Source organism: Ascaphus truei, chromosome 22, assembly GCF_040206685.1.
Source record: "Ascaphus truei isolate aAscTru1 chromosome 22, aAscTru1.hap1, whole genome shotgun sequence".
In the NCBI taxonomy this organism is placed as follows: Eukaryota; Metazoa; Chordata; class Amphibia; order Anura; family Ascaphidae; genus Ascaphus; species Ascaphus truei.
In genome coordinates, this window is record NC_134504.1 from 4617366 (window position 1) to 4632913 (window position 15548).

At 51.0% G+C, this 15548-nt stretch overlaps 1 protein-coding gene across 1 annotated transcript; it reads left to right on the forward strand.

The window, feature by feature from the left end:
• Positions 1-4062: 4062 nt before the first annotated feature.
• Positions 4063-15141, forward strand: LOC142472509 (bMERB domain-containing protein 1-like). The gene is made up of 6 exons (XM_075579561.1): positions 4063-4284; positions 7999-8116; positions 10536-10609; positions 11119-11233; positions 12393-12466; positions 14684-15141. Exons 1-6 carry the CDS (start codon positions 4209-4211, stop codon positions 14800-14802), a joined length of 576 nt encoding a protein of 191 aa, XP_075435676.1. The 5' UTR covers positions 4063-4208; the 3' UTR covers positions 14803-15141.
• Positions 15142-15548: the final 407 nt, after the last annotated feature.

The following is a 15548-nucleotide window of genomic DNA, read 5'->3' on the forward strand; positions in this document are numbered from 1 at the left end:
GGCCAGTGTGAGTGCGTGTACAAGTGTACGGGCCGGTGTGAGTGCGTGTACAGGTGTACGGGCCGGTGTGAGTGCGTGTACAAGTGTACGGGCCGGTGTGAGTGCGTGTACAAGTGTACGGGCCGGTGTGAGTGCGTGTACAGGTGTACGGGCCGGTGTGAGTGCGTGTACAAGTGTACGGGCCGGTGTGAGTGCGTGTACAGGTGTACGGGCCGGTGTGAGTGCGTGTACAAGTGTACGGGCCGGTGTGAGTGCGTGTACAAGTGTACGGGCCGGTGTGAGTGCGTGTACAAGTGTACGGGCCGGTGTGAGTGAGTGTACAAGTGTACGGGCCGGTGTGAGTGCGTGTACAGGTGTACGGGCCGGTGTGAGTGCGTGTACAAGTGTACGGGCCGGTGTGAGTGCGTGTACAAGTGTACGGGCCGGTGTGAGTGCGTGTACAAGTGTACGGGCCGGTGTGAGTGCGTGTACAAGTGTACGGGCCGGTGTGAGTGCGTGTACAAGTGTACGGGCCGGTGTGAGTGCGTGTACAAGTGTACGGGCCGGTGTGAGTGCGTGTACAAGTGTACGGGCCGGTGTGAGTGCGTGTACAAGTGTACGGGCCGGTGTGAGTGCGTGTACAAGTGTACGGGCCGGTGTGAGTGCGTGTACAAGTGTACGGGCCGGTGTGAGTGCGTGTATAAGTGTACGGGCCGGTGTGAGTGTAGAGAATAAGAGCACTCCATAAATGATATTATTTCTATATATTCACACGTACATATCGCTGGCTCGCCGATCCTTCCTCTTTGTGCCTTGTTTCCTGCACCCACAGGTGTGAAACCTCGTCATTCTGATGCACACGGCACACCTGTGCCCGCCTCTCGCTCGTAGCTGTCCAGGCCGAGCTCATCTGCTGCCAATGTGTGCCTTTTTAACCCCTTCAGTAAGGGGGCTTACACCTCTCTGGATGACTGTCGGCTGCAGGTGTCAGACACGATCTCGGACATTTCGTGGAACATTAAGTAAAATCTTTATAAGATTTTTATGTTTATGATGTGTTTTGAAATGGTCAGCACTGGGGTCAATCATCTTACGCCTACAATTTGGTCGAAATGTTTCTAGCAAGCATTCCTCAATTCTGCGACTGTATTCAGGACATACTTGAAAACTAGAGGTACCTCTCAATGTATTACTTCCTGGTAAAATATTTTATAAATAAATAAATAAAATAATAATTTGACCCACGTCCTCTGCCTGAAGGCTGTTCTATATATCTACTACTCATTCAGTGGAAATGTAAACGGATAGAGCGTTGACACAGTTAAAATAATTACCAATATACTGTACCAATAACGCCTGTGAATAGATATCAAAGCTTAAGATCAGTACTATTATAACGGCAAATTGATATTAATCTAATCGGTGGTCTGACATCTGCAAACGGATAATGCTGCGGCTCAGACTCAATGGGGGTGTAGTTGGGAATTGAATACAGCGCAGAATAGGAAATAATGGTTATTAAAATCACTAGGCAAACTCCTGGTTATCGTCCCATGACGTGCTGCAGTTGGGTAGCAGAGTGTGCTTCCCGTTACAGCAGCTGATGGATAGAATTAGCATGATTATGGCTCCTCCATGGTAAGGACGGTGTGGACAGAAAAGCATGAAAGCGGTGTCGGACCTGCTTCCCGGGATATCATTTGGTGCAGGATCGACCAACACCAGTCATCAAGGGCCACCAAACGCTCAGGTTTTCAGGATATCCCTGCTTCAGCACAGGTGGCGCAATCAGTCCCAGCTTCAGCACAGGTCTACGACTGAGCCTCTGATTAATCCACCTGTGCTGAAGCTGTGACATCCTGAAAACCTGACCTGTTGGTGGGCCCTTGAGGACTGGAGTTGGCCGCCCCTGGCCTTCATTCTGTTTTCAGCGGAAAACCCCATTTGTGACGCCCCGCGCCCGTTGCATTATACCACCGATGTCTTGCGTCTGCAGCCACCAAGCCCCGGGCTGAGTGCGCGCCGGCCTTTAGATGCAGATTATCGCTCAGCGGAGTATACGGGAATCGGGACCTGCAGATTATCGCTCAGCGGAGTATACGGGAATCGGGAGCTGCAGATTATCGCTCAGCGGAGTATACGGGAATCGGGACCTGCAGATTATCGCTCAGCGGAGTATACGGGAATCGGGAGCTGCAGATTATCGCTCAGCGGAGTATACGGGAATCGGGAGCTGCAGATTATCGCTCAGCGGAGTATACGGGAATCGGGAGCTGCAGATTATCGCTCAGCGGAGTATACGGGAATCGGGACCTGCAGATTATCGCTCAGCGGAGTATACAGGAATCGGGACCTGCAGATTATCGCTCAGCGGAGTATACGGGAATCGGGACCTGCAGATTATCGCTCAGCGGAGTATACGGGAATCGGGACCTGCAGATTATCGCTCAGCGGTGTATACGGGAATCGGGAGCTGCAGATTATCGCTCAGCGGAGTATACGGGAATCGGGAGCTGCAGATTATCGCTCAGCGGAGTATACGGGAATCGGGAGCTGCAGATTATCGCTCAGCGGAGTATACGGGAATCGGGAGCTGCAGATTATCGCTCAGCGGAGTATACGGGAATCGGGAGCTGCAGATTATCGCTCAACGGAGTATACGGGAATCGGGAGCTGCAGATTATCGCTCAGCGGAGTATACGGGAATCGGGAGCTGCAGATTATCGCTCAGCGGAGTATACGGGAATCGGGAGCTGCAGATTATCGCTCAGCGGAGTATACGGGAATCGGGACCTGCAGATTATCGCTCAGCGGAGTATACGGGAATCGGGACCTGCAGATTATCGCTGAGCAGAGTATACGGGAATCGGGAGCTGCAGATTATCGCTCAGCGGAGTATACGGGAATCGGGACCTGCAGATTATCGCTCAGCGGAGTATACGGGAATCGGGAGCTGCAGATTATCGCTCAGCGGAGTATACGGGAATCGGGAGCTGCAGATTATCGCTCAGCGGAGTATACGGGAATCGGGAGCTGCAGATTATCGCTCAGCGGAGTATACGGGAATCGGGAGCTGCAGATTATCGCTCAGCAGAGTATACGGGAATCGGGAGCTGCAGATTATCGCTCAGCGGAGTATACGGGAATCGGGACCTGCAGATTATCGCTCAGCGGAGTATACGGAAATCGGGACCTGCAGATTATCGCTCAGCGGAGTATACAGGAATCGGGAGCTGCAGATTATCGCTCAGCGGAGTATACGGGAATCGGGACCTGCAGATTATCGCTCAGCGGAGTATACGGGAATCGGGACCTGCAGATTATCGCTCAGCGGAGTATACGGGAATCGGGACCTGCAGATTATCGCTCAGCGGAGTATACGGGAATCGGGAGCTGCAGATTATCGCTCAGCGGAGTATACGGGAATCGGGACCTGCAGATTATCGCTCAGCGGGGTATACGGGAATCGGGACCTGCAGATTATCGCTCAGCGGAGTATACGGGAATCGGGACCTGCCAGGGTTTCTTTTTACCCAAGAAAAGCGAGAAGCAAATAAGCAGAATTGAACACCTCCCACGGTAACATGCGTGTAAGGTACTCGGCACTGTACAGCCGAGACAATACAGTACAGGAATTATTATACAATAAGTGCAACAAGTAAAAGCGGACAATAGGCAGGAAACCCCTGCCCCGGAGAGCTTACAATCTAAGTGGATATGCTTAAAGAAACATGTTGAATCCAAAAGCCCCTATTTATTAGCCTGGTAATACACAGTTGGCAACGAATAAACCTCTGTTCCAGTGTATGGAAGACACTGCATTATTAACTGTGCGTTATCCAACGTCCTGCATATTGAATTAAAGTGGGGGCGGGGGGCAATTTGCCTACAACAATGGCATTTTGCACCCTTTGTGGTTATACCCGTGGGATTCCACCAGAGGGAGCCAAACACAGCCTTAAATAAGACACCAGTCTCTCAGCCTCTGGTCCATTCTCCATCCTCCTGTATCTCAGAGGCAGCTGCCAGGCGAGTGTTAGCGCCTCACACCGCTCCGTCCCCCCGTCCCCCCCCCCCCGCTCTCTTTGTTGCGCTTGAGAAGTGCTGCGGGTCCTGTGTTTGGTCACCTTTTCTTTCTTTCCTTCAGTGATGCTCATCCTAGGGCACCCACAGCGGGCATAAAATATATAACAGCCAGGCAGAGGGACCAGGGGCACCGTTCTTCCAGGATGGAGAAGCGCAAAGCGTCCAAGCAGTACGGGTCACTCAGCTCCACTGACCGGAACACTGGGGACCAGGCTTCAGGTAAGAGGTGCACGCCTTGTGTAAGGGGTATATAGGGGTATATACGTCACTGGGAAATACAGTGGCTTTTTCTATCACTTTGTAGCATATTCCATTTCGAAAAGCCCTGAACAAAAAAAGACTTTGAAGGCCTTTGTGCAGCCATCTCTGGGGTGGAACATCTCCAGCACTCCAAAGAGAAAAGGAGAAGTCTTCTGACCAATGTACATGGTTTGGGTAACTTGGCGTAGGGATTTGGGCCAGGTCAGAGTGCCCGTTTTTGATGGAAATGAACCACAATGTTGTGTATTCATATCCAATGCCTGAGGAACCCCCCCTCCTGCCCATGTGGGGTGCAGTTACTGGCTGCTTTCCCAGCAAATCTCCAACTTCTCCCTGGGCACATCACAAAGGTCATGGGCTTGTTGTATCTGCATTGCTGTATGCACAGAGGTGTCACCGCTGGCTTGCAAATAAGTTACACATTATTAGTATTCCTCCTTTTTTTTTGTACGTATAATAGGCAGTGCTTAAACTCCGTCCTTGAGGGGTACAGGCAGCCAGGTTTTGGGGATATCCCTGCTTCAGTCAAAATGAGCCATCTGTGCTGAAGCAGGGATATCCTTCATACCGGACCTGTTGACAGAGAGGAGGAGATGAGAAGGGGAGTGAGAGAGAGGGAGGAGAGGTGAATGGGGGAGAGAGGAGAGAAAGGGGAGAGTGAGAACAGAGAAGGGAGATAGGAGAGGGGAGAGAGAGAGAGGAGGTGAAGGGAGAAAGGAAAGGTGAGGAGGAGAGAGGAGAGGTGAGATAGGGAGAGAGTTTGAGCATGACTGATAAGTGACACTGAATGTTTAACTCCCAGCACAGTGCCCATGCCCGGCTGGTAACTCCCAGCACAGTGCCCATGCCCGGCTGGTAACTCCCAGCACAGTGCCCATGCCCGGCTGGTAACTCCCAGCACAGTGCCCATGCCCGGCTGGTAACTCCCAGCACAGTGCCCATGCCCGGCTGGTAACTCCCAGCACAGTGCCCGTGCCCGGCTGGTAACTCCCAGCACAGTGCCCGTGCCCGGCTGGTAACTCCCAGCACAGTGCCCATGCCCGGCTGGTAACTCCCAGCACAGTGCCCATGCCCGGCTGGTAACTTCCAGCACAGTGCCCATGCCCGGCTGGTAACTCCCAGCACAGTGCCCATGCCCGGCTGGTAACTCCCAGCACAGTGCCCATGCCCGGCTGGTAACTCTCAGCACAGTGCCCATGCCCGGCTGGTAACTCCCAGCACAGTGCCCATGCCCGGCTGGTAACTCTCAGCACAGTGCCCATGCCCGGCTGGTAACTCCCAGCACAGTGCCCATGCCCGGCTGGTAACTCCCAGCACAGTGCCCATGCCCGGCTGGTCTCTCCAGCACAGTGCCCATGCCCGGCTGGTAACTCCCAGCACAGTGCCCATGCCCGGCTGGTCTCTCCAGCACAGTGCCCATGCCCGGCTGGTAACTCCCAGCACAGTGCCCATGCCCGGCTGGTAACTCCCAGCACAGTGCCCATGCCCGGCTGGTAACTCTCAGCACAGTGCCCATGCCCGGCTGGTCTCTCCAGCAGTGCCCGCTGATCAGCGTAGCTCAGCGCCAGCTCGGGGCGGGCACAAGGGAACGGCATTCATTCATAGAAGCAGATTCTGCTCTCCGCAGCACTAAGCGCATGCTGGCGGCTGCCTGACATTCACATGAATGAGAGGAAGCAGCGGGGGATTAAAGTGTAATGCAGACCAGCGCAGGATGTTAACCCTGTAATACCTAGCAGCTTCCCCCCCCCTGTCCCTCCCCAAGGGTTGTAGAATTAACGCGGGGAGCACGAACTCGAGCCAAGGTTTCAGCAGGAACACCTAGAGGTGATCTCTACAGCACAAGGGGGTGACATGTAGGACTTCCAACCTTTGGCACCAGTGAGGGCGGATACAGTAGATATGTTCAAGATTACATATGTATAGGCTCTTAAAGAGGAACGGTATCCGGGGCTGAAACACAGGCAGAGTACTGATCCACGGAGAGATCTGGTTTTCTGGAGTCCAGAAGGAATTTGCTATTTTCACACACACATTGGCGAATGTGGAGTCTTCTGAATAAATAGAGGCGCAAAGTTCACCCACAATAGATCTTACATCTAAAGTGGCATCGGACATCCATGTTTCTACAGAAGGCACAATAGGCCTTGATTGTTTGGGTCTCCAGGGAGCTCCCGGGACTGTGTTCCACTTGGGGCAACACCTGGTTCCAGCTCGATGGCCTCCGCCATAACGGAGAAAGAGAAGTCTAGTACGCTGGCTCTCAGCAGGTGGCAACCGGGGAACCGCAGCAAACAAAGCAATAGACAAGTCCAGTCTTCAATACTCCAATCACGTAATAGATACAATGATCATTGAGTTGAATGGAATGTAACCGTGCACCGCCTTCGCTATGCAGCACTGACCTTGTACACACTGCTGTACTGCACATGGTAAAACTTCCTCTCCACAAGAGCTTACCATCTCATTTGTGATGCCCGGGGACGAGGGATATAAAGGGATCTATCTGCCCCGTCACTGGGAGGTGTTCCCATGTTGGGCAGTGAGTTATGTGGAAGAATTGGATCTGGCCACAACAAGGACAGACATGCGGGGTTGGGGTTCACTCTGTATTGATACCTATTAATGTACAGACCTGAATCAGACACCGTCCTGCGTTGTGTGCTGGTAGGATGGGCCTAGCACTGCGCCACTGGGCTTAGCATCTAAGTTTTATGCCCCAGGTACAGGGCAATAAAGCGACTTGCCCAAGGTTACAAGGAGTTCGTGCTGGGATTCAAACCAGTTTCACACCACTTGCAAGGCAATGGCATTCCCACTAAACCTCTCCTCCCCCATTAAGAGCAGGAAGACCCATTAGGGCGATTGCCCCTTCCTCCAGATCAACTCCAGTCCTCAAGAACCCCCAGCAGGTTCTAAGGATATCCCTGCTTCAGCACAGGTGGCTCCGTCATTTTAACTGAAGCTGGGATATCCTTAAAACCAAACCTGTCGGAGGTTCTTGAGAGGGCTGGAGTTAGGAACCACTGAGAGATCCTGGGTTTGGATCGTGGGCCAGTCCTGATTTCATATCTCCTATTGCAACCAAGTTCTCTTATGGTCGCGGCTACTGATTTCTGCAGAGAATGAGCGGCTCTAAGACCACGTATTAATAATAATAATAATGATAATGAACATGTATTTATCAAGCGCCAACACATTCCGGAGCGCAGTACAATGGGGTCGCAGGACCGTGACAAATATCAAACATTAACACACATTGTTACGGTGGGTAAGGAGTGCCCTGGTCCATGGAGCTTACAATCTAGAAAGGACGAGGGAGCGGAGGCATAGGGTATATATGAACAAGTGTGCGCACTAACTCCTCCCGTTTCTCAAATCTCTTCGCGGTCACCGCATTTAAATTCAGGCCCCTGAAGAAGAAGCAGTTACAGGTTTCAAAGGGACACACACCCTTTTCATACTGTTCAAAATAATTGCCACAAAAAATATGTTTTTAACAACAACAAAAAAATCTTTGCTATTAGTGTGTCAGATATTTATTTTGAATTAATGAAGAAAATAAATATCTGTATTTTTCCACTAAAATGCCATTTATTTTTTTGTGGGCGCCACCACCCAGTAAATGCCACCGTTTGCGTCCGGGGAGGATGACCTCTCTGATCCCCACAGGCGAAGACGTCGTTTCCATGGCCGAATCCACCACCGTGGACGACATTGAAGACGAGTTGTTTAAGATCGAGCGTCTCCGGGAGGTCCTCGTCCGGCGAGAGTCCGAGTTGAGATACATGTGAGTCACAGGCTGACCTCTCTGCCCGGGCGCAAGGGTCGCCGCGTAACAGCCGCGATTACTAACTGGCTGAACTGTGTCTTGTTCTCTTCATTTTCGTGGCACGCCTGAGAAACTGCGGCAGTAATCGCAAAAAAACTGCGAAACGTAGATACCGCGCTATATTTATGTCATAGGAGAGAAAGTTGGATTAAAAGGGCCTGTTTTCAATAAAAAAAATTATATATATTATAATTAGTTTTACTCTATAATAAAATGTGTGATCTGTAACCATGGCTACCAGTTATACATTACAGATACAGTACTTTGGTTTTATCATCACCATTAGTTGTGCAGATGTATAAAACCAGCGTTGTTTGCATATATGATAATACACCACTAGTGTCTTTAATACTGTGCCTGTAATATCCCTGTATTTCCCCAGTCTGTCTGTGCTGTGGCGGGGCCTGTTAAGGGTTAAACGTTAGTGGGGTGTGGGGGGGATTTGTAAAGGATACTGGGTTGCAGGGAGAGACCCCCCGGCTGTCTGTTATCCAGTCACTCTTTAACAGCCCAGCAAGTATCTGGATCTCTCTTCGGCCGGGTCCCCAGTACCTGCTGCAGCGCGCGCTATGGCGGGTGCTGCAGGAACAAGAACCGCGCCTCAATGGGGTCGGCCCCCCACTGGCTGCCTCGGCAAGATTTTTCTGAAGACAAGAAAATTGACTTCAGAACTGGCGACTGAGCGCCGGCCACGCCCCCCCCCCCGGCGGTTCAGCCAATGAGGGCGAACCAGCCGAGTGACACCACATGGCCACGCCCCCACCATGCCATTTCTACTAATATAAATAAGTAATTTTTTGCTTGATAGGACAGAATTGGCTTGTAGAATGTACCACAATATAAACCATATCTTTACATCGACCCTCTCACTGCCAGAGGGGCCTGTAACCCATGGCCAAGCAGGGGTTAAAAAAAACCCAGCTGCACTTCAACAGTATTCTGATAACGGCCCACATGTGGGTCAAAAGCCCTGTGATTGTTCTGAGCCCTGTTTCGCCGGCTCTCCCTGGCAGTGAAGGGGTTACTGAGGCATCGTCTGGCTGTCAGGCTCTGAGAAGCGATGGAACGCGTCGGGTGATTCATCCCTCGCCCGAAAGAAGCCTAGCAACGCGCAGGCACGGCAGTCAGCGCCGGGCAAAGGAGGCCAGGCAGCCAGCTGTGACATACGCACACGCGTGTCTGTCCATCCCCGTTAGCGCGGCGCTAACAAGTCTAACGTGTTGTGCATACTCACATGTTCTCTGGAGATGAGCGGAGTTCTTGGTGTAAGCAGCAGAACGCGTGGGTGTTTTTGGGGGGGAGGTTGTCTGACTTCATGCAGATAATGAATCTTCATTAGTAAGTGTAGTATGTGACCATCGTGCCCGGTAACTAGGGCAGACGGACCTAGTGACGCCTGTGCAATATCTGTGCTATGTAACCATTATTATTTATGTTTAATAAGGAGGTAACCCTCTACACAACAGGAGCATAAAGGCAATTTAAAATAGTGCTACTATTGCATTGATAGTCCCTATAAGTGTGACAGCACAAATAAGGCGATTCCTGTTCTGCCTAAACTTACCAATGAGTTGTCGTGAAAATCTGGTGCGTTATGATATAGTTATGAAAGTTACATACAGTGTTACATAGTTACATACAGTGTTACATAGTTACATACAGTGTTACATAGTTACATACAGTGTTACCGTGTTAAATAGTTACATACAGTGTTACATAGTTACATACAGTGTTACATACAGTGTTACCGTGTTAAATAGTTACATACGGTGTTAAATAGTTACATACAGTGTTACAGTTACATACAGTGTTACATACGGTGTTAAATAGTTACATAGTAGATGAAGTTGAAAAAAGTCATACAGTATACGTCCTTCAATTACATCCTATGCTAAATTCAGACGACAGATACTTCTCCTATATCCGTACTTACAGTGTATTAATCCAGAGGAAGCAAACCCCAGTGACACATTATTATATCTCATAAGGGGGGAAATAAATTCCTTCCTGGCTCCAAATAATGGAATCTAAATACCGTAGGTGATATTCGCCAAGTGAAACGACGCGAGCGGTCGGTTCCCACATCTCTGCGCTGTACGTCTGCGCTGTGCGCTGTAACACCCACCATGTTTTGGGGAAGTTAAATTGCGTAAAACCCGAGGCACAAGTTTGGGACGTCCGCCCCCAGGCGAAAATATTCTCTCCACGTTACGAAGAGAATTGCTCTCCAGGTCCCTGCCGTGTAAGATGTCGGATATTTGGGGGGGATGGCAATATATAAACGTATTTAGTGTTACCTGCACAACACCTGCTGCGGATAACGGTAACCAGACCTTCTCTTTGCACTTCTTCTCTCGTCTTCGGTTGGTCGGAGAAGGATGGACGATTTTCAGTTATGCAAAGAGATCACGCCGCTGAAGAAAGACCTGCAAAAGATCGTCTCCATTCCAGGTAATTCAGCGCGGCGTTGGCGTCCGGCGCCGGGGAAGGTCGTGGGAAGTTGCACCGTCGGCTATAGAAATTAGCGCCTTTCCTTTGAGCTTTTCGATCAGCTACAAAGCAGTCTTCTCCTTGCCAGGGGAGATTTAAGCTCTAAAGCAGGGGGAGGGGGGATGGGCAACTCCAGTCCTCAAGGGCCACCAACAGGTCAGGTTTTAAGGATATCCCTGCTTCAGCACAGGTGGCTGTTGGTCCGATTCAGCACAGGTGGCTCGATCAGTGGCTCAGTCGGAGACTGAGCCACCTGTGCTGAAGCAGGGATATCCTGAAAACCTGACCTGTTGGTGGCCCTAAATGAATCTTTTAATGTCAAGAGGGGGGAGGGGGGAGAGAGGGAGGAAGCATAACTGGAAGAGCGTAACCGTGATAAAATGAGCAGGAAGATGTGTACGCAGAGAGACGGGGGATGTCGTTGTATAGCGCTGTGTGTGACGCCCACTCTCCCCCGCCCCCCGCGGCAGAGAAGGAGAGGTCTCCGGAGGACCGGCAGAGGGAACAGGAGCTCCTGCAGCGCATCCACAAGCTGGTGGAGACCAGGGACTTCCTGGTGGATGACGTGGAGTTTGAGAGGTTACGGTGAGCAGCCCTCAATGGGTTAACTGCTTCATTGCTGGGCAATGTGTAGCTGGCCCCTTGGGCGGGGAAAGGGCGGAAGGAACATTGTTATTATTGGACCTCCCATAACCCCTCCCCTAACTGCTCCCATAACCCCTCCCCTAACTGCTCCCTATAACTCCTCCCCTAACCGCTCCCTGTAACCCCTCCCCTAACTGCTCCCTATAACCCCTCCCCTAACTGCTCCCTATAACCCCTCCCCCAGCTGCTCACTATAACCCCTCCCCTAGCTGCTCCTTATAACCCCTCCCCTAGCTGCTCCCTGTAACTGCTCCTCTAACCGCTCCCTATAACCCCTCCCCTAACTGCTCCCTATAACTCCTCCCCTAACTGCTCCCTGTAACCGCTCCTCTAACTGCTCCCTATAGCTCCTCCCCTAACTGCTCCCTATAACCCCTCCCCTAGCTGCTCCCTATAACTCCTCCCCCAGCTGCTCACTATAACCCCTCCCCTAGCTGCTCCCTATAATCGCTCCCCTAGCTGCTCCCTATAACCCCTCCCCTAGCTGCTCCCTATAACCCCTCCCCTAGCTGCTCCCTATAACCCCTCCCCTAGCTGCTCCCTATAACCCCTCCCCTAGCTGCTCCCTATAACCCCTCCCCTAGCTGCTCCCTATAGCTGTTCCCCTAACTGCTCCCTGTAACCGCTCCTCTAACCGCTCCCTGTAACCCCTCCCCTAACTGCTCCCCATAACCCCTCCCCTAGCTGCTCCCTATAACCCCTCCCCTAGCTGCTCCCTATAACCACTCCCCTAGCTGCTCCTATAACCCCCCCCAGCTGCTCACTATAACCCCTCCCCTAGCTGCTCCCTATAACCCCTCCCCTAGCTGCTCCCTGTAACTGCTCCTCTAACCGCTCCCTATAACCCCTCCCCTAACTGCTCTCTATAACTCCTCCCCTAACTGCTCCCTGTAACCGCTCCTCTAACTGCTCCCTATAGCTCCTCCCCTAACTGCTCCCTATAACCCCTCCCCTAGCTGCTCCCTATAACTCCTCCCCTAGCTGCTCCTATAACCCCTCCCCCAGCTGCTCACTATAACCCCTCCCCTAGCTGCTCCCTATAACCCCTCTCCTAGCTGCTCCCTATAGCTGCTCCCTGTAATCGCTCCCGCTCTGACAGGGAGAGAGAGGAAGATAAGGAGATGGGAGAATTCCTGCAGAGCAAGTTGTCCAAAAGTTTCCTGAAGAGAGCAGGTGAGTCTCAAGCTCGGCCACGGACAGACCACGTGTCCCCATCACCTCCGACACTGTGAACCCTCAACTTAACCCCTTAGTGCCAGAGGGACCTGTAACGATTGATGCGCCTTTTCTGTGGAGCAAAACTCTCCCCCCACACTAGGGGTAAAACTAGGTCCAAAGGTTCCACTGGAGATGAGTAACCGTGCGCCTCTGGGAGGCCGTCCTGCTTCAGCTCAGGCAAAACGTATATACTGTATATCTTTATTTATATAGTGCCCTCCGTGTACGCAGCGCGTCACCGCAGTAACACGCGGGGCATAATAATATAACACGTAATGGGAATAAGCGCTTCAGACAAAACAATAGTCCCTGCCCCGAAGAGCTTACAATCTAAGTGGTAAATAGGGAGAAGAGACAGTAGGAGGGTGTGCTGGTAAGTGCGTCTGCAAGGGGCCACGGTCAGTGGATGGGGTGTATATTATCAGCCACGGTCAGTGCATGGTGTGTATATTATCAGCCACGGTCAGTGCATGGTGTGTATATTATCAGCCACGGTCAGTGCATGGGGTGTATATTATCAGCCACGGTCAGTGCATGGGGTGTATATTATCAGCCACGGTCAGTGCATAGTGTGTATATTATCAGCCACGGTCAGTGCATGGTGTGTATATTATCAGCCACGGTCAGTGCATGGTGTGTATATTATCAGCCACGGTCAGTGCATGGGGTGTATATTATCAGCCACGGTCAGTGCATGGGGTGTATATTATCAGCCACGGTCAGTGCATGGTGTGTATATTATCAGCCACGGTCAGTGGATGGGGTGTATATTATCAGCCACGGTCAGTGCATGGTGTGTATATTATCAGCCACGGTCAGTGCATGGTGTGTATATTATCAGCCACGGTCAGTGCATGGTGTGCATATTATCAGCCACGGTCAGTGCATGGGGTGTATATTATCAGCCACGGTCAGTGCATGGTTTGTATATTATCAGCCACGGTCAGTGCATGGTGTGTATATTATCAGCCACGGTCAGTGCATGGGGTGTATATTATCAGCCACGGTCAGTGCATGGTGTGTATATTATCAGCCACGGTCAGTGGATGGGGTGTATATTATCAGCCACGGTCAGTGCATGGTGTGTATATTATCAGCCACGGTCAGTGCATGGTGTGTATATTATCAGCCACGGTCAGTGCATGGTGTGCATATTATCAGCCACGGTCAGTGCATGGGGTGTATATTATCAGCCACGGTCAGTGCATGGTTTGTATATTATCAGCCACGGTCAGTGCATGGTGTGTATATTATCAGCCACGGTCAGTGCATGGGGTGTATATTATCAGCCACGGTCAGTGCATGGTGTGTATATTATCAGCCACGGTCAGTGCATGGGGTGTATATTATCGGTGCTACTCATATGCTTCATTAAGCAGGTGTGTTTTAAGGTGGGTCTTAAAGGTGGATAGAGGGGGTGCTAGTCGGGTATTGAGGGGAAGGGCATTCCAGAGGTGTGGGGCAGTCAGTGAGAAAGGTTTAAGGCGGGAGAGGGCTTTAGATATAAAGGGGGTAGAAAGAAGACATCCTTGAGCAGAATGCAAGAGTCGGGGTGGTGCATAGCGAGATATTAGGGTGAAATGTAAGGAGGAGCAGAGGGGGTATAGTGAGATATTAGGGTGAGATGTAAGGAGAGGTAGAGGGGGGTATAGTGAGATATTAGGGTGAGATATAAGGAGGGGCAGAGGGGGGTATAGTGAGATATTAGGGTGAGATGTAAGGAGAGGCAGAGGGGTGTATAGTGAGATATTAGGGTGAGATGTAAGGAGGGGCAGAGGAGGGTATAGTGAGATATTAGGGTGAGATGTAAGGAGGAGCAGAGGGGGGTATAGTGAGATATTAGGGTGAGATGTAAGGAGAGGCAGAGGGGGGTATAGTGAGATATTAGGGTGAGATGTAAGGAGGGGCACAGGAGTGTATAGTGAGATATTAGGGTGAGATGTAAGGAGGAGCAGAGGGGGTATAGTGAGATATTAGGGTGAGATGTTAAGGGGGCAGTGGAGTGTATAGTGAGATATTAGGGTGAGATGTTAAGGGGGCAGTGGAGTGTATAGTGAGATATTAGGGTGAGATGTTAAGGGGGCAGTGGAGTGTATAGCCTTAAGAGATATTATTATTATTATTATTATTATTATCACTCAGCAGGGAGAACTGACTGTCTTGTTCCATCAGTCCCCAGAAAGGAGAAGATGACATCTTCTCGCACCCAGCAAACCTCCACCCCGTCCACCACCAAGAGAAGCCTGACCCTGCTCAAGGATTGCTGTGGGCTCACCTGCACCACCATGTAATCTCTATAACTCTGTGCCCAGGACACGCGTGGGAGCGAGAGGTACCTCTCCGTGTATCACTTCCTGTAACACGTTATAACTCTGTGCCCAGGACACGCGTGGGAGCGAGAGGTACCTCTCCGTGTATCACTTCCTGTAACACATGTTATAACTCTGTGCCCAGGACACGCGTGGGAGCGAGAGGTAACTCTCACTGTATTACTTCCTGTAACACGTGTTATAACTCTGTGCCCAGGACATGCGTGAGAACGAGAGGTAACTCTCACTGTATTACTGCCTGTAACACGTTATAACTCTGTGCCCAGGACATGCGTGAGAACGAGAGGTAACTCTCACTGTATTACTTCCTGTAACACGTTATAACTCTGTGCCCAGGACATGCGTGAGAACGAGAGGTAACTCTCACTGTATTACTTCCTGTAACACGTGTTATAACTCTGTGCCCAGGACATGCGTGAGAGCGAGAGGTAACTCTCACTGTATTACTTCCTGTAACACGTGTTATAACTCTGTGCCCAGGACATGCGTGAGAACGACAGGTAACTCTCACTGTATTACTGTACTTCCTGTAACACGTTATAACTCTGTGCCCAGGACATGCGTGGCAGCGAGAGGTAACTCTCACTATATTACTGCCTGTAACACATGTTATAACTCTGTGCCCAGGACATACGTGAGAACGAGAGGTAACTCTCACTGTATTACTGCCTGTAACACGTTATAACTCTGTGCCCAGGACATGCGTG